The sequence below is a fragment of the Myxocyprinus asiaticus genome, chromosome 2 (assembly GCF_019703515.2).
Source record: "Myxocyprinus asiaticus isolate MX2 ecotype Aquarium Trade chromosome 2, UBuf_Myxa_2, whole genome shotgun sequence".
Classification (NCBI taxonomy): domain Eukaryota; kingdom Metazoa; phylum Chordata; class Actinopteri; order Cypriniformes; family Catostomidae; genus Myxocyprinus; species Myxocyprinus asiaticus.
Genome location: NC_059345.1, coordinates 62,750,669 through 62,773,735, shown reverse-complemented (window position 1 = coordinate 62,773,735; position 23,067 = coordinate 62,750,669). Strand labels below are relative to the sequence as shown.

The 23,067-nt window shown below is 41.7% G+C and overlaps 1 protein-coding gene across 8 annotated transcripts in view; it reads right to left on the bottom strand.

Moving 5' to 3' along the window:
- Nucleotides 1-11,070: 11,070 nt before the first annotated feature.
- Nucleotides 11,071-23,067, bottom strand: part of clcn3 (chloride channel 3) — a 67,754-nt gene continuing 55,757 nt past the window's right edge. For 4 of the 8 annotated variants that reach the window (XM_051718574.1, XM_051718624.1, XM_051718584.1 and 1 more), the window contains 5 exons: nt 22,188-22,374; nt 21,691-22,089; nt 19,214-19,430; nt 17,224-17,299; nt 11,071-13,190 (listed from right to left, as the gene is read on the bottom strand). In XM_051718574.1, the coding sequence (XP_051574534.1) occupies nt 13,029-13,190; nt 17,224-17,299; nt 19,214-19,430; nt 21,691-22,089; nt 22,188-22,374 (1,041 nt within the window). In that variant the 3' untranslated portion in view covers nt 11,071-13,028. Of the gene's footprint in view, nt 13,191-15,820; nt 15,880-17,223; nt 17,300-19,213; nt 19,431-21,690; nt 22,090-22,187; nt 22,375-23,067 lie in introns of all 8 variants that reach the window. The other 4 variants (XM_051718601.1, XM_051718633.1, XM_051718618.1 and 1 more) reach the window with 3 other exon arrangements.

Below are 23,067 nucleotides of genomic sequence, written 5' to 3'. Positions count from 1 at the left end.
TGTAAAACAGTGTAAACCTTAGGCCAGCCATTGTCAACAAAATGGGTTAGGTTTGCAAATATGCAAGTGTTAAAAACAACTGTTTTACAATATATTCTCCTATTTGTGTTTGAATATAATATACTGAAATGTTTCTACATCAACATTGTAAATGCATTAGTAAGTACTGAGCTGGATGTGGCTACTGCATTATTGACGCTGGCCTTGATCTTGACTCTGTGTGTGTCTGCATTTGCAATAGGCTGAGCACATTTTGAGAGCCCTTTCATATCCAATAGATTTAGTATTTTAGAGTTCAGATTTACACCTCAGGCATAAAATTTTATTAAACTTTAATTCAAGCAGCTAGTGTAAAAGTGCAAGGCTTTTTTTTATTACACCAGCATTTATTGGCAAACCAGCGACCCCAAGAGATGGTGCCCTTGAGTTGACACCTATACATAAAGGCTATACAATTAAAATGTACAGTATGTGTGATACAGTATGTCATATTAATAGGAATGTACACGTTGGGAGAGTTTTGGGGCACTTTGCTCTACATCAAACATGGGACAAAAGTGTGAACGTGAAGAGTGAACACAGTTGAACAGTGTGCAAATCAAAGATTTGGTAATTTTGTTCAAACTTTTGAGAATGAAGTTAAAATAGGCATTGCCACCAAAACCAGGACTGCCTAGAGACTTATCGTACATTCATAGATATTTATTCTAACAAGGGATATTTTGCGTTTAATACAAATTAAATTCTATAGACAGCATTTATGGCATAATGTTGTTTATCACAGAAAATACTTGTTCACCTGGTGTTCACTTGTATTTGTGTGCTTTCCAATTCACTGTCAGTTGGCCTTCCGTTTAATGTATCCTGGTGTAATAACTTTGGGAGACCACAAGGGGGTGATATAACATTAGCTATACTTAAGAGCGTAACAGTCTGATTTCGGAAGTAAAAACTCCATTCATTTATCCCATAGACGAATTGGTTTTCAGTGACGACTTATAAATCTATAAAAAGACAGACCTACCATGAGTTACGAAATTAGTCATCGATGGTATATGCTTCCGTTGAACATTTGTTTAAAAATTGTGTTTAATAGCGGAATTCATGGTAAACATCTACATTACCCATGGTACAGCAGAGATCCACCAATCAGAAAACCACGGCCAACGAAACCCACGAAATGTGCCTTTGTAGAAACCGCCAACTCCCATGATGTGCTGTGAATGACTAAATGGAGTCGGTCTCCCTTCACCCTTAAACTACTTATATATTTGTACATAACAAAATATTTTGCAATTAACGTAAAATATATTGTTTCTACACTTATAATCAACAACCTAAAATCAACAGTTTTATATACAGTTGTGCTCAAAAGTTTGCATACCCTTGGAGAATTGGTAATATATGTACCATTTTTAAAGAAAACATGAGTGAGCAGGCAAAACACATTTCTTTTATTTCTTATGGGATTCATATTCAACTGTAGGTTATAACAGAATGGCACAATCATAAAACAAAACATGACAACAATGAAAAAAATTAAATGACCCCGTTCAAAAGTCTGCATACCCTTAGTTCTTAATACTGTGTATTGCCCCCTTTAGCATCAATGACAGCATGCAGTCTTTTGTAATAGTTGTCTATGAGGCCCCAAATTCTTGCAGGTGGTATAGCTGCCCATTCGTCTTGGCAAAATGCCTCCAGGTCATGCTAAGTCTTTGGTCATCTTTCATGAACGCACGTTTGAGATCTCCCCAGAGTGGCTCGATGATATTAAGGTCAGGAGACTGTGATGGCCACTCCAGAACCTTCAACTTTTTCTGCTGTAACCACTGGAGGGTCAACTTGGCCTTGTGCTTAGGGTCATTGTCGTGCTGGAATGTCCAAGAGCGTCCCATGCGCAGCTTTCGTGCAGAAGAATGCAAATTGTCTGCCAGTATTTTCTGATAACATGCTGCATTCATCTTGCCATCAATTTTCACAAGATTCCCCATGACTTTAGAGCTCACACACCCCCAAAACATCAGCGAGCCACCAACATGCTTCACAGTGGGGATGGTATTCTTTTCACTATAGGCCCTCTCCAAACAGCACTGATGGTTGTGACCATAAAGCTCTATTTTGGTCTTGTCACTCCAAATTACAGTGTGCCAGAAGCTGTGAGGCATGTCAAGGTGTTGTTGGGCATATGGTAACCGGGCTTTTTAGTGGCATTGGCACAGTAAAGTTGTTCAAGTATCGTCTTATTGTGCTCCTTGAAACAACCACACCGTCTTTTTCCAGAGCAGCCTGTATTTCTCCTGAGGTTACCTGTGGGTTTTTCTTTGTATCCCAAACAATTCTTCTGGCAGTTGTGGCTGAAATCTTTCTTGGTCTACCTGACCTTGGCTTGGTATCAAGAGATCCCCGAATTTTCCACTTCTTAATAAGTGATTGAACAGTATTGACTGGCATTTTCAAGGCTTTGGATATCTTTTTATATCCTTTTCCATCTTTATAAAGTTCCATTACCTTATTACGCAGGTCTTTTGACAGTTCTTTTCTGCTCCCCATGGCTCAGTATCTAGCCTGCTCAGTGCATCCACGTGAGAGCTAACAAACTCATTGACTATTTATACACAGACACTAATTGCAATTTAAAAAGCCACAGGTGTGTGAAATTAACCTTTAATTGCCATTTAAACCTGCGAGTGTCACCTTGTGTGTCTGTAACAAGGCCAAACATTCAAGGGTATATCAACTTTTGATCAGGGCCATTTGGGTGATTTCTGTTATCATTATGATTTAAAAAGGAGCCAAACAACAATGTGATAATAAATGGCTTCATATGATCACTATCCTTAAATAAAAGATGATCAGTCATATTTTCAAAATCAATGCCAAAATTTCACAATTTCTGCCAGGGTATGCAAACTTTTGAGTACAACTATATATATTTGTATTCTTATAATTTTTAAATGAAATGACAATTCGCAATGCTTCATGGGATTGTAGTTTGTGCCCTCATGAAAGATGGTAAGTACACAGTGTTGTACCTTTGTCTTTGTCCGATTTTCAAATACTTTTTTGCCTCAAAACAAAGTTTGTGATGTTATGATTCTCCTCTGAGCTGGTTGGTTCGGTTCATGACTTACAACTCTTTTATGAAGGATTTTATAAAATTTTTATTGAAGACTGCATTTTTTTTTTGCGCCAAAGGAGAGAGCTTAATGGTCAACTAGCGTGTTACAACAGTAAGTCACCTTTGAGGATACCATACAAATGAATGAGAGCCATAAACTGGCACCTACCTGTCGCAATATCATCTGTGTCTTCTCTTATACAACATCAATTTCATCGTAGTAAACTCCACACACAGTTCGCTCCAAAAGGATTGTTTAGTGTTAAACATGTTGAAGATTAGCAGACAAGTGGTCAGTTCATTAAATGATGAGCCGTTTCCTCACAAAAGCCATTTATTCAGCACACTGAAGCATCTCCTCCATTCAAAAAGAACGGCATCTTGTCTCCTCGCTAGTGTACCTCCCACAGAATATCAATATTGGTTGCCTTGTTATGCATTGCTTTGCTAACCTTGAAGGCTCACCTTGATTGAAGGGCTCTGGAGAAGCGAGTCACGGGTATGACCAGAGCCCTTCTTCCAAGGGGAAGCCTAGGAAGGGGAGACTACAAGGAGCCTACAGTTGGTCTTCCGTTTAATGTAGTCTGACGTAATGGCTTTGGGATTAATGATTTTAATTTATTTAACGTGTTCTCAATATTTTATAATGTGGTAAGTTTTATAAAATGCAATAAGGCACTTGAGGCTATGCGATATTGTGAATATAGTCACAGCAGAAGGGATTTCAGGCACTCAATATTCACAAAATAGCACTGCCTCTTGTACCATATTGCTTTAATAAAACCATTACCACATAACTGTTTATCTTGTCATATTTATATATGGTTACTATATACAATTAATTATATTATTAATTGCCACTATGTTCACCAAATGGAATTAAGTTGAAGAAACAAGTTGTCCCATCCTAAACTCATGCCACTGTGTGAGCCAATGTCGGTTTACACTTTTCATGAAGATGCAACTAAAGGGTTTCATAATTGTACCCTTGGAATGTATACTTATTTTTCTTTCATCTGGTAGTTTGCGTTTTTTAACGTGTCCCTTGAAGGAATAATTCACCCCAAAATGAAAATTCTCTCACCATTTACTCACCCTTTTGTCACCTCAAAATCAAATAACTTTCTTCTGCAGAATACAAATGAAGACTTTTAGAAGAATATCCCTCTTTAGATCCATTCAATGCATGTGACTGGGGTCGAAAATTTGAAACTCCAAAAAGCACAAAGGCAGCACAGAAGTAATCCACAAGACTCCAGTGGTTTAATCCATGTCTTCCGAAGCGATCCAATCGATTTTAAGGGAGAACAGACCAAAATGTAACTCCTCTTTGATCATGATTTCAAGCTCAATTACACTTCCTAGTGCTAAAGCATTCGCAGAGTGCTAGAACGTGTAATCAAGCTTAAAATTATGATGGCCAAGGAGACTGCAGAAGTCAATATTTATAGTGAAAAATGAGTTACATTTTGGTCTATTCTCAACCAAAATGTATTTGATAGCTTCTAAAGACAATAGGTGTGTTTGAATCAGCTCCCTAGTTCAATAGTCAGGGCACTGATCAGGGAGTCGGTCATCTCAATCGCAAAATCATTCCAATGAACTGAAATGTTAGCTCCCTAAAAAAATCCCACAATGCACCGTAAAAACCAGGGAGCATCGTTACTACTATGTTTCCTTACCGGAAACGTCGTCAGGTCTTCTGAAGTCTCTCAAGTCCTTAGAAGACGAGCACAAGTGTTAATATACAGTTGAAGTCAGAAGTTTACATACACTTACGTTGAAGTCATTAAAACTCATTTTTTAACCACTCCACAGATTTCATATTAGCAAACTATAGTTTTGGCAAGTTGCTTAGGACATCTACTTTGTGCATGACAAGTAATTTTTCCAACAGTTGTTTACAAACAGATTGTTTCACTTTTAATTTATTATATCACAATTCCAGTGGTTCATAAGTTTACATACACTAAGTTAACTGTGCCTTTAAGCAGCTTGGAAAATTCCATAAAATTATGTCAAGCCTTTAGGCAATTAGCTTCTGATAGGCTAATTGGCTAATTGGAGTCAACTGGAGGTGTACCTGTGGATGTATTTTAAGGCCTTCCTTCAAACTCAGTGCCTCTTTGCTTGACATCATGGGAAAATCAAAAGAAATCAGGCAAGTATAAACACCATGGGACCACGCAGCCATCATACCGCTCAGGAAGGAGACGCATTCGGTCTCCTAGAGATGAACATAGTTTGGTGCGAAAAGTGCAAATCAATCCCAGAACAACTGCAAAGGACCTTGTGAAGTTACTGGAGGAAACAGGTAGACAAGTATCTATATCCACAGTAAAACGAGTCCTATGTTGACATAACCTGAAAGGCTGTTCAGTAAGGAAGAAGCTACTGCTCCAAAACGGTCATAAAAATGGCAGACTACAGTTTGCAAGTGCACATGGGGACAAAGATCTTACTTCTTGGAGAAATGTCCTCTGGTCTTAGGAAACAAAAATTTAACTGTTTGGCCATAATGACCATCGTTATGTTTGGAGGGAAAAGGGTGAGGCTTGCAAGCCGAAGAACACTATCCTAGTCTTGAAGCATGGGGGTGGCAGAATCATGTTGTGGGGGTGCTTTGCTGCAGGAGGGACTGGTGCACTTCACAAAATAGATGGCATCATGAGAAAGGAAAATTATGCAGATATATTGAAGCAACATCTCAAGACATCAGCCATGAAGTTAAAGCTTGGTCGCAAATGTGTCTTCCAAATAGGCAATGATCCCATGCATACCACCAAAGTTGTGGCAAAATAGCTTAAGGACAACAAAGTCAAGGTACTGGAGTGGCCATCACAAAGCCCTGACCTCAGTCCAATAGAAAGCTTGTGGGCAGAACTGAAAAAGTGTGTGTGCAAGCAAGGAGGCCCACAAACCTGACTCGGTCACACCAGTTCTGTCTGGAGGAATGGGCCAAATTTCCAGCAACTTATTGTGAGAAGCTTGTGGAAGGCTACCCAAAACATTCGACTCAAGTTAAACAATTTAAAGGCAATGCTACCAAATACTAACAAAATGTATGTAAACTTCTTACTCACTGGGAATGTGATGAAATAAATCATTCTCTCTATTATTATTCTGACATTTCACATTCTTAAAATAGTGATCCTAACTGACCTAAGACAGGGAATGTTTTCTATGATTAAAATGTCAGGAATTGTGAAAAACTGAGTTTAAATGTATTTGGCCAAGGTATTTTGGCTAAACTTCTGACTTCAACTGTATGATGTCAAAGCCTTATTTTCTCTTTAAAAGTGTTGTTTGTAATGTCTTTCATCCATGATGACCATAAAAGGGAAACAATCTTTTCAATATTCGTTTTTAATATTAGATTAAAAATCACTCCTTTATATTTTTAATGTCATTAATCTTTCATAATAACACTGTACATTTGAATATCTTCAAGAAATTGAAAGATAGGGGGCCTGGGTAGCTCAGCGAGTAAAGACGCTGGAGTCCACACCTGGAGTCGTAAGTTCGAATCCAGGGCGTGCTGAGTGACTCCAGTCAGGCTTCCTAAGCAACCAGTTGGCCCGGTTGCTAGGGTGGGTAGAGTCAAGTTGGTTAACCTCCTGGTGGTGGCTATAATGAAGATCGCTCTCGGTGGGGCACGTGGCGAGTTGTGCGTGGATGCCATGGAGAATAGCGTGAAGCCTCCACACACGCTAGATCTCCGTGGTAACGCACAACAAGCCACGTGATAAAATGCGCAGATTGATGGTCTCAGACGTGGAGGCAACTGAGATTCGTCCTCCGCCACCCGGATTGAGGCAAGTCACTACACCACCACGAGGACCTAGAGCGCATTGGGAATTGGGCATTCCAAATTGGGGAGAAAAAGGGGAGAAAATCCAAAAAACTATTTGAAAGATAGTATAAATTTATACAACGATGGTGCCAATTAACATCAGCTGCACTTGAATGCGCGAGCTTATCGTGTCGCAGGTAATTGAGTCACAAGTGCCCAAATTCATGTTCTCGATATAATGATTCATGACAAAGGGACCTAAGGAGCTGATTGAGACACGCCCATGGATTAAACCACTGGAGTCGTATGGATTACTTTTTGTGGAGCGGGACATGGTCATGTGATCCATCACCTGGTGATTAATGATACGTAACACCTGTGTCTCATTACAGTGACGATGGAGATGGGCTTGAAAAGGCTGCCGAGAATGCCAGTGAGGGAGAGAGAGACAGAGACAGACACACACCCGAAGTTGCAAGCTGAAAAGCCAATACTTTGTGAAGCTGAAAAGCCAATGCTTTGAGTGTGGAGCTGGAAACGCTTAAATAAAAAGCTTGATTTACCTGGACTGCCACCTGCTTCCTTATTGTTGATTCCTCTACACTGGTGCCGAAACCCGGGATAAGGAACACTGGTCACCATGGACACCTCACCGCTAGACAAAGTCATCCGTACCCTGGCCAGCATCCAGGAGTCCCACCACAATCCCTCCTCGCGCAAGGACGGCGCCTCCAGGAGCTTCTCGAAGCCCAAGTCGAGGATCGGCAGGCCTTGCATAGCTGGTTAGCTACAGGCAGTTCCTCCACCACGGCCCGTGAAGCAGTGACGAAGCCACAGCTGTTGCTCCAAAAGATGGGCCCCCAGGATGAGCCAGAGGCATACCTGAGTTTTCGAGCAATCGCCAACCGCCTCCGGCTGGCCGCGAACCCAATGGGCCCTTCACCTGCTGTCGCTGCTTTCCAGGGAGGCCCAGCTCACAGTGCAGCAACTTCCAGCTGAGGACCATCTGGACTACGTCAAGCTGAAGACCGCTGTCCTGCAATGGGTTGGACGGAGCCCGAACAACACCATCAGCGATTCCACTCCCTCACCTTGAGCGACGCTGGCCGCCCATTCGCGTTTGCCCAACAGCTCCATGATGCCTGCCATAGATGGGTGCTGGCCAAGGAAGGGCGCGTTGTGGAGGATCTTATTGGACTGATGGTGCTGGAGCAGCTAACCGTTCGCCTGCCCCATCGCCCCACGTCGGTGGATGATGGCGTCCAGCTGGCCGAAGCCCACACGGCGGCATATCCGGAAGTCGGAGAGCCATAGTCCAGTTCTCTCTCTCACTCCTCCTCTTGCCCCTCCCTCTCACCCTACACCCGCTCCCCGGAAACAGGGAGTGGTTCCACCCAAACAGACTATGCGCTGGCCCCCTACCCCTCTCCATTGTCCTTCCCAGGTTGATGTGACCGCCGCCACGGGTGCAGCCGGGAAGCCTGGGCCGGTCTGTCAGGGTTGCGGGGAGTCGGGTCGCGTCCAAGACCGGCGTCCAGTGAAGGAGGTGGAGACGTAGATTTGGGTCCCTGACATACCACAGTCTGCCCCCAGTCGAGCAGGGACGTACAGGATACCGATAAAAATTAAGGGTGTACATACCAAGCCCTGATGAATTCGGGTTGTAATCAAACCTCGATCCACCACGGCTTGGTTCATGACGGGGCTTTGGGTACAAAACACAAGGTGATGGTGAGGTGTGTGCATGGGGATGTTCACAAATACCCGGTAGTGACTACTGTTATTCAATTTCGGAGAGTAAAGCATAGAGTGGAGGCCTTGGTTATTTCCCACCTCACCCATCCACTGATTCTGGGAACCAATTGGCCAGGGTTTAAAAGATTATTAAAAGCATTGTGTGTGGATGGGTCCTGTGAACCAAAGACACGGTGTGTGATGCGATGGCTGGGGAGGCGGAGCCGGGGCCGTCCACATCTGCTCACCACACTACGTGAACTTTATGAATTGCTGGGGATTAAAATGATTCGCACCAGTGTTTATCACCCGCAAACTGACAGACTGGTGGAACGATTTAATCGCACCCTAAAAAACATGATTTGTAAATTCGTACACGAGGACGCTAGAAATTGGGACAAGTGGCTGGACCCCCTATTATTTGCAGTCAGGGAGGTCCCGCAAGCCTCCACGGGGTTTTCCCCCTTTGGGCTCCTGTATGGACACCGGCCCTGTGGGGTGCTTGATGTCATACGGGAGGATGTCTAAATTACTCGCCAAGTGGAAAGGACCCTTTGAGGTTACACGGCGAGTCGGGGTCCTCGATTATAAAGTTAAATGAACAAATAGAGGCAGGGCACATCAAATTTACCATCTCAACCTCCTTAAATTATGGAGAGAGGCGGTCCCCGTGTCCATGGCGACGGTAGTTCCGGAGAGGGCAGAGCTCGGGCCAGAGGTGAAGCTCAAAGCCGATCCATTCACACTGGTCCCTTGTGGAGACCACCTCTCGCCGTCCCAGCTCACGGAGGTGGCCAGGTTGCAAAGAGAGTTTGCGGACATGTTCTCTTCCCGGTCGGACTAACCTCATACAACACCATATCGAGACCCCACCGAGAGTGGTAGTGCGTAGTCGGCCATACCGCATACCCGAATACAAGAAAAAGGTGATTCGGGATGAATTAGAGGCAATGCTCGAGATGGGTAATAGAAGAACCACACAGCGATTGGGCGAGCCCGGTTGTTCTTGTACCTAAGAGTGACGGGTCAGTCCGGTTCTGTGTTGATTACCGGAAATTCAACACAGTGTCCAAATTTGACACGTACCCAATGCCCCAAATTGATGAACTGCTTGATTGGTTGGGTGCGGCTCAATTTATTCGACACTGGATTTAACTAAGGGATATTGGCAGATCCCCTTAACTCCATTATCCCGAGAAAAAACTGCCTTTTCCACACGTTTGGATTACACCAATTCGTCACTCTTCCGTTCGGTTTGTTCGGGGCTCCCACCATGTTCCAGCGCTTAATGGATAAGATCCTCCGGCCACACGCTGCGTATGCCGCTGCCTACTTAGATGATATCATTATATACAGTAATGATTAGCAGAGGCATATGCAGAATCTGAGAGCCATCCTGAAGTCGCTGAGGTGGGTGGGGCTCACTGCACACCTGAAAAAGTGTGCAATTGGGCGGGTGGAGGTATGGTATCTGGGCTTCCACTTGGGTCATGGGCAGGTACGTCCCCAAATTGATAAGACCGCAGCGATAGCGGCCTGCGCACGTCCCAAGTCCAAAAAGGAGGTGAGGCAGTTCATGAGGCTGGCTGGCTACTACAGAAGGTTTGTCCCTAACTTTTCAGATATCACCAGCCCCTTGACTGATCTCACTAAAAAGGGGGCACCAGATCTGGTCCAGTGGACGAAGGTGTGCCAACAGGCTTTCATGAGAGTGAAATCTGTACTCTGTGGCGGGCCGCTTTTACATGCTCCTAACTTTTCTCTCCCCTTTATTTTACAGATGGATGCATCAGAGAGGGGGTTGGGGGCGTGCTCTTGCAGAAGGTGGAGGGTGTGGAGCGCCCCGTGCTGTACATTAGTCGTAAGCTCTCTTTGAGAGAGACTAAGTACAGCACCATCGAGAAAGAGTGCCTTGCCATCTAGTGGGCGGTCCTAACCCTCCGCTACTACCCGCTGGGGCGGAAGATGGGCTTGAAAAGGCTGCCAAGAACGGCAGTGATGGAGAGTCACAGACACACACCTGAAGTTGCAAGCTGAAAAGCCAATACTTTGATTGTGAAGCTGGAAACGCTTAAATAAAAAGCTTTCCGCCACCCCGCTTTCCGCTTCCTTATTGTTGATTCCTCTACACTTTTATGCTGACTTTGTCCTTTTTGGAGCTTGAAAAATTGGTCACCATTCAACTTGCATTGTATAGACAAACAGACCTCATATCTCCATTAAAATATTTTTTAAGATATTGAAAAGATAAAGAAATTCATACAAGTTTGAGATGACATAAGCACTGTAAATGATGAGCGAATTATCAATTTTGGGTCACCTATTCCTTTACCTATACCCAAGTCTGCACTAATTGACATCCTAACGGTAAACATTGTGAAAAAGCAATATGGTGAAAACACAAAATATACACTTAAAACAATTTAATCTTTACATAATTGTTTTTAATGTACAATCAAACATACATAAAATTCTCCATATTGTACAACTCTATCACTAGTATAAATAAAAAAAAAAAGATCAATATTTAACAAGATTTTCTTCATTGATTAACAGAGGAACATCAACTGCTAATGAGAACACAGAGGCCCTGCCAACACCTGCTTGTTTGCCATAAATCAGCGAGGAAGTTTGTAATGCCAGTCACCACTGAAACAAAAGGACAAAACTTCACTGATCTGTTAAAAGATGACACTTCGCCCTTGTTTTAGAAAAAAACAACAGCAACATGCTCATGTGCAACTCAATATTGCCCAGGAAAACAAAACGTACAGAGATGCTGGTAGGTCAGAAAATGCAATTTAACATACAGATCGAGTTTTAGGAAGTTACCACGACACGTGTCAAATTTGTGTAAAAATGTGGCATGTATCCCCGCAAAAAACTTTGTCAGGATAGATGGCACATTTAATGAAAATGAGACTGTGAAGTATACACTTGCAGTCCATTCAATAGGTCTTACTGTAGGTCATGTTTAATTTTCGCAATCTATGACATTGGTTGATATTAACACAACAGTACGGCCCACTGAATTGACTATACTTGTATCCCCCACAGCCTCGTTTTCGTTCACGGCTTATTAAATATGGTCTGTACCCTTACAACCATCCACAAACATCCATTCCTATAATCTTCCAAGGTCACATTTCCTCGTCATCCAGAAACGCTGCATTTGCGCCCAAGTAGCAAGTCTCAACCTTTGCCCCCCTAATGGTGTTTCTGAATCTCCAAATAAGACTGAGTTGGTTTACATGTAGTTTTATATTAACCTGTACTTAGATTGATTTAAATCCTAATAACCAACTTGGGATGTTATTGATTAATTTTGGGGCTTTTGAATGTTTGATTAGCCAGATGATGATTAACAGTAAAAAGTTGTAACCTCACACAGGACACTCACAGTAGGAGAAAGAAAAATAAAACTATTATAAAGTGTTAGCATACAGAGAAGTGTGTTTTCTAACTGTACTGGAGCCAACAATCTCACCAATTCCGACATTATGTTTGTTTGCAAACTGAAAGTTAAAAAAAGTTTGTCGTTGTGTTGTAAATTACAATACATCTAAATATAATAGCCTGGATAGCAGCTATAAAAGAAAAGCATCTTTTCTTTTGTGCATTTCATTCCTAGTAACAAAAAGCACAGAAGTGCTTTAGTCTATCAAAGAAACTCAGTTGGCTTTTTACCTACAATCCCATGGCAGTTTAAAAACTGGCCGTCATAGGTTGAAGACAATTAATGAAGACCATTTTCACCCTGTTCTCCTCCAACATCCTTTTCCTTGGTAGTATAAAACCTAATTTTACATTTGATCATCTTGTCATTTTAAATACTTCAGAAATATTGCATACACAGCCAACATTTCTGTATGTACGTAGAGGACTTTGAGCTTTTATTCGGCTTCACAAAGCACTATATACCGACTGGAATGTTGGGGTCCGTTTACAAACAACCTTGCTCCCTCACAAAACACACACAACACAGGTAAACAATGTTATAGAATCAGTTTCTGGATGTGAAGGGGCAGTGACAGTGGGAAGGGTCAAGGCGGTCTGCAGTCCACCCTCTGTAGTGAAGGTCCCTCCTCGCATTTGAGCGGTTCATCTTGACCTTTCACCTCTTTAAGACAATTTTTATCAGGCAGGAGGCAAAAAGGGGTCAAATAAGGAGGGTGTATTCATGCGTGTGTGAGTTAGCTTTAGTATGTTAGCATGTGGCAAAAGTCGCTCCAAGCTAGGCGTCCAAGACCAAACTCCAAGGCTGTTCCTCGAAAGACTCCTTCTGGAATCTTGTGCATGTACCCAGAAGATGTGACCAGGGTGGGGTCCCATTTGACTTAGTATTTAGGGTGCGGTTTAGGGTAGCAAATGGGCGTGTGGTCAGAGGGATGAATTGTCCAGTAAACAGACCTCCTCTTCTCTCTCTTCTACCTCATTGCAGGAAGAGGGCGCTAATTGAACATTATGGACTCGGGGTCTTGGTTTGCCATCTGGGCCATATGGCGGAGGATATCTTTTTTTGTAATAACACCAAGGAGGCGCCTACAAAAAAGTGAGGGGGGAAAAGAGAGACAAAAAATTCAAATTACTACAGTGTTTAGGTCAGATGCGGTGAGAACTGCCATTGTTCTGTTGCCAAGTTTTGCAGCAAAGTCCTGTTGAAATCAATAAAATCTATTTTCTGAGATAACTTCTTCAAACTCACAAATTATTCTGATAACTGACATTTTGTTTAACTCAATCAAACATTTGCTGCAGGCTTGGCAACAGAAAGATGACAGTCTCTGGTTTAAAGAAGGGCAGAGAGTGTGGAAGCTTGTGCCATGTTACTCAGAGCAGGAAACACTACATTATTTCTATGAGCCAACAGCACCTATACAGTGAGAAGCAAGTGTTGCAAACAGAAATAAAACAGAGTGAGTGCCTTCCTCTTGTCCACACACTCTGGCGTTGGTGAACAAGCAAGCAAACAGTTATTTTCCAACACAAATTCAAGAGCATATTTAAAAAATGCACAGACATTGCACATTGTGGATGTATAATTTGTTTATGGTATTGGGGAATGTTACCTTTAAAAGTAACGAGTGACATTAATGCACTACTAAACAAATATGTTACATTGTTACTTTGGCTTGTCGTGTCACTCAGGCTGCATCCACATTCATTCGGATAAATTTGAAAACAGCATTTTCAAAATGCTCCGTCAAAATGCTCCGTCCACACTTCCGCCTTCAAACGTTTTCCAAAAGTTGCTCTTGCACACTGAAACATCTGAAAACACTTAAATCCCCTTACTGAGCATGCAAAAAAAAAAAAAAAAAAAAGCAGCGTGGCCATGTGTCATTTCCATGTATGGTCTGAAACTCCGTTTTCCTTGTGTTCCGCTGCCGGACAGCAATTTCAAGTAAACTTCCCATTGCATTTGAAGGAATGCAATGTGACGGTTGTACAAAGTAACATTTATCTTTAACAACACTATCAAAGTCAGGCATAACAATGGCACTACAACATGGGCCGCCATCTTGATTGTTTTGGGTTGAATGGATCACATGACCTTCACATCATATTTTTTGAATTTCTCCATTTTCCCCGTCCACACTACTACGCAAAGACGGCATTTTTTAATTTAACTTCCTGAGAGCGTTTTTGACAACTTAGGTTTTCGCTTTCAAAAAAGCCGTCTCTGTGTGGACGGAAGGCCAAAACGTAGCAGAATGAATGCGTTTTCAAACGAAAACTGCCTCATTTGCAGTGTAGGCACAATAGCCGCGTTTCCAATATCAGGCCAAATAAGGGCGTGTTAGTGCATGCCAAGGCCAGTTGCGTTCCTACTGTCACATCCAGGGCTTCATTGTGCAGCCTCCAGGCTTTCTTGGGATTAACCTTGGGCCAAACAAGGCCAACTGGGGATTGAGGCGGGGTCAATGTCAAAGGCGGACTTTCACCAAACTTGCCAGGTTGTGTATTTAGCGCACAACGCTAGAGGTTCGGGAAAAATGGACAATGGACAAAGTGGTGCCCAAAGAAAGAACTTTCCATGGTTCGAGATCATGGATGGTCCCGTTGTTAGTGAAGAGACCACTCGGGACACCATGGCAGTTACACTCGGTGAGTTGTCAACGTCAAATTATCTTGCTAGCTAGCTAAGGTTTACAAACTATTTAAACTTGTATTCTAGATAACATACCAGTCTGAGCTTCCCTCTTGCTTGTGAAATGGGTGGGGTGTGTGACACTGGCACCAGGACGGCATGTTAAAGTCGGGATTTAGGGCAACGCTGCAGGCTTTTTGGCCCGATGATGGGAACGCAGATCGATTTTGGTCTTGCGGCTCGAGGTCTGAGGCTATTGGTGCCGGCTGACCAGTTGATAGCCCTAGCTCACATTGGCCCGATAGTGGAAACGCAGCTAATATCACATGCACTGTTTACATTTCATTAGATGTTACATTGAGTGCATTTCCACACACGATCTTACACCGATTACACCTAATAAGTCGACAATGCTTAAGGTCATGCAAATGCCTTAAATGGTATTCCTTTATTATATATTTATACAAAAGTAACGTGTGCTGCTCATTTGAAAAACTAACTCTATAATTATTACAGAGTAAATTCAGCATTACTTTACTCGTTACTTCCAAAAGGTAATCTGATTACTCAACGGAATATTTTTGCACTGCATAATCCCCAACACTGTTTGTCATAATATTTTTCTTGACTGAGAACACAAATGTTGGTGTTTTACAACCAACCGTTCAACATTAAATATGCTCTTGAGTTCGTGTCAAGTAGGGAAGATGAGACGATTTGACAAGAGCTGGAAATGTGCAAGTCCATCCAAACAGAGCTAGAGGCATGAAACGCTTGTGAAATGATTGTCAAACCTTTGTGAAATGATTGTCAAACCTTTGTGAAATGTCTGCAAAATGTTTGCGGACAGGAAGAAAAAGGGTCAAACATCAGACAACTGAAAGAGGACAGATTGTGGGATCTGAGACAGATAAGGACTGTTGGTTTGGGGGACGGGTATAGCTGACTACATAGTACAGGAAGTGCTAGAATTCTAGAGCCACACCAAATCAAAATTAACACAGCATCTTAGTAACAGCTTATATGACTACAGAGATGAATAAATAGATGTAGGTGAATGAGAAAATATTCTGCTACACACGACAGTTACTCGCCAATCGCTTAGGGGCGGAGCTGCGCGAGGGGTCAGATGTCATCGATCTGTAGCCCAGCGGACGCAGACCAGGAGCCCCGAAGAGGAATTTAGCAATAAACAAAAAAGAACACAAACAAATAAATAAAATTTAGATGAAGGACATCACGGCATGTGTATTAGATGTGCTTTGTGAGTACACGTGCACAATGCAGAACTGAAAGGGAGGGGCTACGTAAGTGCGTTTAAAAGACACCACAGCTGTGTGACACACTACTCTACTCTGCTCTGCAGGGATGGCCGAGGACAGGAGCAACAATCTGAGTGAAAGCAGATCTTTCAAAACATGTCTGCAGAAGAATCAAGTATAGTCCTGTTGGCAGGGTCCAAAATGTAATTCAGAAATGAATTAAGGCGTTTCTTTCACACAGATAATGGCGTTAGTCTGTGAAACACTAAGACAGGTTTAATCGTAATCATTTTTATTCTGCTGAAATGTGCGACGACAATAATAATAATAATAATAATAAAAAGTTTGGCTAATTGATGGTAAATTTTCCTCTTCACTTTCTTAATACACAATCTTTGGTCTTGTTGTGCAAGATTCATTGGTGCACACTATATATAAAAAAAGCATTTTTATAAAAATATACTAACTTTGTCCCCCCCCTGAAACAACTTTCCCTTCTGTCTATCATCACGAATCCCTTTTATTTTTCTCTCTTTTTTCCAACCCCATGTACCTGGCTCCATTCAAGTCTGTAATAGCCGCTTTTCCCAATACAAACATTTTTCTCGTTGACTATCCTCTTTCAATCAAAAATTGATTTACAAATAGGTTGTGAATATCTGAAATTTTTATTTTAATGGACAGCTTGAATGTATTTTGACACAATAGACACAAGTGACTTCAACGAGGGCCAAATCATCATTCTTCCATTGCTTTTTTAAATGATGCATTGTTAAAATTCCTAAAAAATAAAAAGAAGTAACAGTAAGCCATTTTTACCATCAGTTTGAGTGCTTGGTAAGTTTTAATTTTGAACCCTGCAAGTAGGACACTTCCCCAATCTTAAGTGGAATGCTGTTCGACTTGTTGCACGACAAGTTGTACATTTAACTTGAAAGTGAGATCAAAGCGGATTGTTGGGCAATTTCTGACTTTACGAGGTATAAAAACTCTCTTTTAGACATCAGTGAAAGTGAATCGAAAATTATAATAAATTTGTCCAATTATAATACCATTTAGTCAGTATAGCTATAACCATAAATCTACAACTAGCTTAAACTGAGATGTTCGTATTTTAAGGGAACCGTCCAGAACTGTCTTTTTTCACTCAAGTTCCATGCGTCCCTCCTAAGAGGTGGAGTCTAACAGGTAGAGTGGGAGGGGCATGGGCAGGGCTAATCACCAAAGGCTCCACGTGCTGCTTGAGCTCTTCCAGATGTTCTAAAATATTCTTCTTTGTGATGATGCCCAATACAATCCTGCAACACACACCGTGACGACCATCACTTAGCAACAAAAATTACACAACAACTCAAATGCAAACAAATAGAAATGAAAAACAACATGAGATTAACACGACAACAGAAGCAATTTGAACAGAAATTTACGAGAATCTAAGATTAGGAAATTAATCAGGTGCTTAGAGTTGGAATTAAATAAATTAACTAAACATAATTAAACTATAAACATTAGCCGCCAGTTTGTTCAATGAAATACAAATTATGAATAAATATAATAAGAGGAAGTTTAAGCTCAACGATATCTAGACTCTATTCTAGACTCGAACACTATTGTTAAAAATCATCAAATGTTCACTCAAAAAAATAAGTAAATTCTGGCATCATTTATTAATCTTATGCTGATCTAAACACATTATATTCTTTTGTCCATGGAACACAAAAGGAGATAAAAAGTAAGGATGTCAATGTTTTCCAAACAATGTCTGTGTGCATTTAAATGTGTGGCGGTGACATCAAACATCACTGGTTCTCGTGTGACTCGCGTTTGACGACCTAGACGATTCGCTTTAGGCTAGGTCCACATTAATCTGGATACATTTGAAAACTGTGTTTTTGTTTTTGTCCACAGAGCTGTTTTCAAGCATTTTCCAAAAGTAAATCCCCTTACTACACATGTGAAAAATTGCCGTTCCATGTACGGTCTGAAACGCAATTGCAATTGTCCTCATGTTCTGTCGCCGGACAGAAATTCCGAGTAAACATGGCTTGAAGATTGTACAAAGTAACATATCTTTAAGAACGCTATCAAAGTGAACAGCAGGCACAACACCACTACAATACGGCTGACATCTTGAATGTTTTGGGTTGAATGGATCACATAACTGCGTCACACGACAACAAATGTGTAATTGTTTTCAAATATCTCCATTTTCCCTGTCCACGCTAGAACGCGAAGACTATGTTTCCAAATTTATCCACTTGGGAGAGCATTTTCAAAAAGCTCAATTTTCGCTGTCAAAAACAGTGTGGATGGAAGTCCAAATCGAAAACGTATTAGTGTGGACGTGGCCTTCAAAATATTGTTCAGTTTATTTCTATATCATTGAACATAAGCCTATCACTGGCCAACAGTCCACAGCGATCCATTTTACAACGGAGTTCATCAATCTGTCCGATGTTGACTTTCTTGTTTAAGAGCATTTGATCCTTCAACACTTTGAAACCCCTCTAGCTTCCAATGAGAAGATCATGTCTGGTATAAATATGCCATGCAAAATATGACCAATCTTTCTACACTCATATACTTAATCTGCATTCTCTGCTTTTTAAGGGCAGTCTAATTTTCCAAGTAATTATAATGAATGGGGACAAAAACTTTAAAGCTTCAAAAATGACACAAAAGCACCACAAAAGTATCAAAAGTGAAAAGATATGATGGTGACTAAATGATTATATAATTTTCATTTTTGGATGAACTATTCCTTTATTTGTAAGCTTAATCATATTTTGCATGAGAAGCTAGATGACTTTTACAGTATTGGAGGAAGAAGGGCTGTGTGAAATAATGTAGTTATTGTTAATTTTCAATTAGATCAAGTTGTTAGATCTTTTTTTACAAATGGATACTGTGAAAGCTGCACCAGCGACCCAAGTTTGCTCTTTGTGCCTGTGTATGTGTGAGTGTACGAGTGTGTGTACAGTGGTTTAGCAGAAGAGAAGCAGCTAAGAGGCACGCGCTACAGTATGTGAATCTCAGATGCATGACACCACAAACTGAATCCCATCAGCAGATTTATGCATGTATGTATGTGTGTCTGCTGATGGGGTATATGTTAGTTGAAATCCATTTTTCACAGAACACTGTGAAGAGGGAGAGAGAATTTATCATGCATTTTTTCTCATCTTTGCGCCCACGTCACAGCAGACACTCACCCGTTGTGCGTCACGAGGCACTGGCGCAGGCCGAGCTTGCGGAAAATGTCCACCACGATCTCCATGGGCGTGTGGTCTGTGACCGTGAAGGGGCTCATGTCCAGGATGCTGCGGAGTTTCATCGGTCGCGGGCTGTCCGCGGGGAGGGTTGGGGCATGCTGTGTAAAATAGACCCGTGAGCTCAGCATTATTCCCTCCTGCTTACGGCGGGCATTTTCTGAAGGGGGCAAAGTGAGAGTGAGAGAAAAAAAGAAGACCTACGATCAAGAATTGTTGCTTTGCATAAAGCTGGAAAGGGTTACAAAGTTATCTCTAAGAGCATAGATATTCATCTGTCCACAGTTAGACAAATTGTCTATAAATGGATAGGATTTAGTACTGTGGCTACTCTCCCTACAAGTGGCCGTCCAGCCAAGATGACTTAAAGGGCACACCACAGAATACTCAATGAGGTAAAAAAAGAACCCTAGAGTGACAGCTAAAGACTTCGAGGAATCATTGGAACTGGTTAACATCTCTTTTTGTGAGTCTACTATACGGAAAACATTAAATAGGCATGGTGTTCATGGCAGGACACCACAAAGAAAGCCGCTGCTTTCCAACAAAAGCATTGCTTCACACCTGAAGTTTGCCGAAGACTACCCTAACACTCCACAACGCTACAGGGAAAATGTTTTGTGGACTGATGAAACTAAGGTTGAATTGTTTGGGAAGATCACGCAGCACTACATATGGCGTAAAAAGGGCACTTCATACAAACATGAAAACATCATCCCGACGGTGAAGTATGGTGGAGGGAGCATCATGATTTGGGGCTGCTTCGCTGCTTTGGGGTTTGGACTGCTTCATCATCCGAGGTAAAAATAAATTCCCAAGTTTATCAAAATATCCTATAAGATAATGTCAGGGTGGCTGTGCACCAGCTGAAGCTCATTAGAAGTAGGGTGATGCAGCAGGACAATAACCCTACACATCAAAGTAAATCCACTACAAAATGGCAAAAAAAAGAAAAGAAAAGAAAATCCACCTTTTGGAGAGGCCCATAGATGCTTAAATTTAAAATGCTTAATTTTAAAACATTACATTATTATTATTATTGTACTTCTTGTAAAGTAAATAGAAAAACAGCTGCGGTCAAGGCAAGAGGAAGTGAGATCCCTCCTAGAAATAGGAGTGGTGATGTAGTGGACTAAAGCACTGAACAGGTAAGCAGAAGGTTGCTGGTTCAATCCCCACAGCCACCACCATTGTGTCCTTGAGCAAGGCACTTAACTCCAGGTTGCTCCAGGTGGTTTGTCCCTGTCCTAAGTGCACTGTAAGTCACTTTGGATAAAAGCAACTGCCAAATGCGTAAATGTAAATGTAAATCATGTAGACCAGCATTTCTCAACTGGTGGGTCGCGACCCAAAAGTTGCAGGTCTATTCGGACTGGGTCGCGGACAGCAGGGAAAGAACAATGCCATGGTTCTCCCATTGGAAGATATTTTGGCGGCCGCCCAAGTGATTTTTCTATTTCCTATTTAGGACTGAAGAGGCAGATTTAATGATAATCTCGCAATCAGCTAAAGGCTTCTCATCTGCACTTTTGCATGAGTGTAATGGAACCAGTTCGCGATCATGATGTGCTCTTCTCTCTTGTGCGCGTGTGCAACAGCCGGGCTTCCTCGATATTGCGGAGCGCAGACCTCAAAACTGATATGACCAATTTCAATTCTAGTGACACTTTTCTAGTTTAAAGCGCTACGGAGGCAGTCAAGTCGAACCTCTCAAACAGTAGGCCCTGACATGCCAAACAGCACTGAGAAGGAAAAGAGCAACACTGTGCTATGCGCAAATTTGTTTTTTCATTATACATCACCACCTTTACAAAATTGTTTCACGATTTTACATGAGTAAAAGTAACTGTTATATTTTAACAAAATGTTATAGTTTCATATTAAATAATCTAAAAGGTAGAATCTATTAGACCTCATTTTATATCAACAGTGGCAGTTATAGTTAAAGTTAAGATGTGTTTCAGCTATTAATAATTTTTTCATTAATATAATTTGTTATTATTATTACTATTATTTAAGACTAGCTACACTGACCTAACCATGGTAATGAGAAGCCTTTCCTCCTGTGTAATATGTATGTTCTGTATGAATTATGTTTGAAATTAGGAAACGGGATAATAATGGGCTCATATAAGTAAATATGCTCTTCAATTTTTAAAAGGGGGGAGAGAAAACTTCCTGTCACTTTTGTTGTTGACATCAACAACAAAAATAATGTCACTTGATGCATGTCCTTGTGCTATGTAACATAAAAGAAAATGCGACCCAGGATGCATTAAATACAGGTTACGTTTTTACTATGGTGGGTCGCCACTTGATTTCCAATGTAAAATCTGGGTCCTGAAGCAAAACCAGTTAAGAACCACTGATGTAGACTGAACTGAAATAGTTTGTATTTTGCACGCAAGTCTTTTTGTTACCTATAGCAATCGTAATATCCCTACGCAGTGCAAAGCCCACCAGCCTTTGCGACTCTTTGGAGACAATGACGGGGAAGCCATTGTAACTTGTTTCTGAGATTATGGCCTGCAGCTCGGCGAGTGTCATGTCGTCCTGCGTGAGCACGGCCAATGGTGAATCGCTGCGACGTGGACGCATAACCTCCCGTGCCAGTGTGGTGTGCGTGAACTCTTCTTTAGCGTCAAGGAAGGGGTATCCGTTCAGACGAATGTGGGCCTCATAGATTCCCTCTCGACCAAATGCATCGCCCACCCATTTACTGGTCATCACGGCCGCCATTAGAGGAACAATGTATTCCAACCCGCCAGTCAGTTCAAACACGATGACTACTAGAGACACCGTCATACGGGTCACACCACCTACAGAGAACGCAGACATTACGAATTAGTTCACTGGCAAAAGCAAAACGGCAGCAACACAGATGCAGAGAAAGGATAAAGCATGCATGTATACTTACCCAGGCAGGCTGCAGCACCCACCATGGCGTAAAGTCCAGGTGTGATGCAGTCAGCGCCCACCTCACACCACTCTCTGAACAGGAACCAGTCGTGGTGATAATATGCCAGCTGTTCTACAGCAATGCCCACGATCCGCCCAGCGATCGCACCGATGGCCATACTGGGAATGAACAGACCCGACGGTACCTGGAAAAAAAAAAATAAAAATCACATTAAAACTCTCACATCCAATAGCAAAAAGTCACCATTGTAACAGATTTCTATTTATTCAAAGTATCAGTAAGATTGACTCAATTTGGCTCGCGGTTGATGAAATTCATTTTAGTCATACCAGTCTCACTGCATCGCTCTTATTTGCCAAATCAGTTTTGTTGCCTTACAACATTCAGCCAGTTTTCCCCACATGCCTGTGATAACACAACAGTGATGCTGAAGTCTTTAAGGAGCCGGGCGTCTTTTGTGACTTGGGTGATCAGTTTATGCGACTGGCCAAATTATGAGACCACCAATTGAGTCATAGAAAGTGACTGATCAATCAGAGCATCCCTACTGAAAATGGTATCAAGAGTCATCAGATTTCGCTGGTATTGGCACAGCATGTTAAATATTACTATTAGCAGCAGCTAGGTATGCACCGATGTGAAACTTTTTAGCCGATACCAATATCAATTTGAACAAAAACCTATTGGACGATAACGATTCCGATATTTTGCCACTTACCTTATTTTGTCATCCGACTACTGTTTTACTTAGGAATGCTTCAAGTACAAAGAGGTACAAAAGCTTTTTTACTGTCTTAACAATAAAACATTTCCATTGAACCACAGTGAAGGTAAATACAAGATAAAAATAAAAAAATAACTAAATATGATAACATGA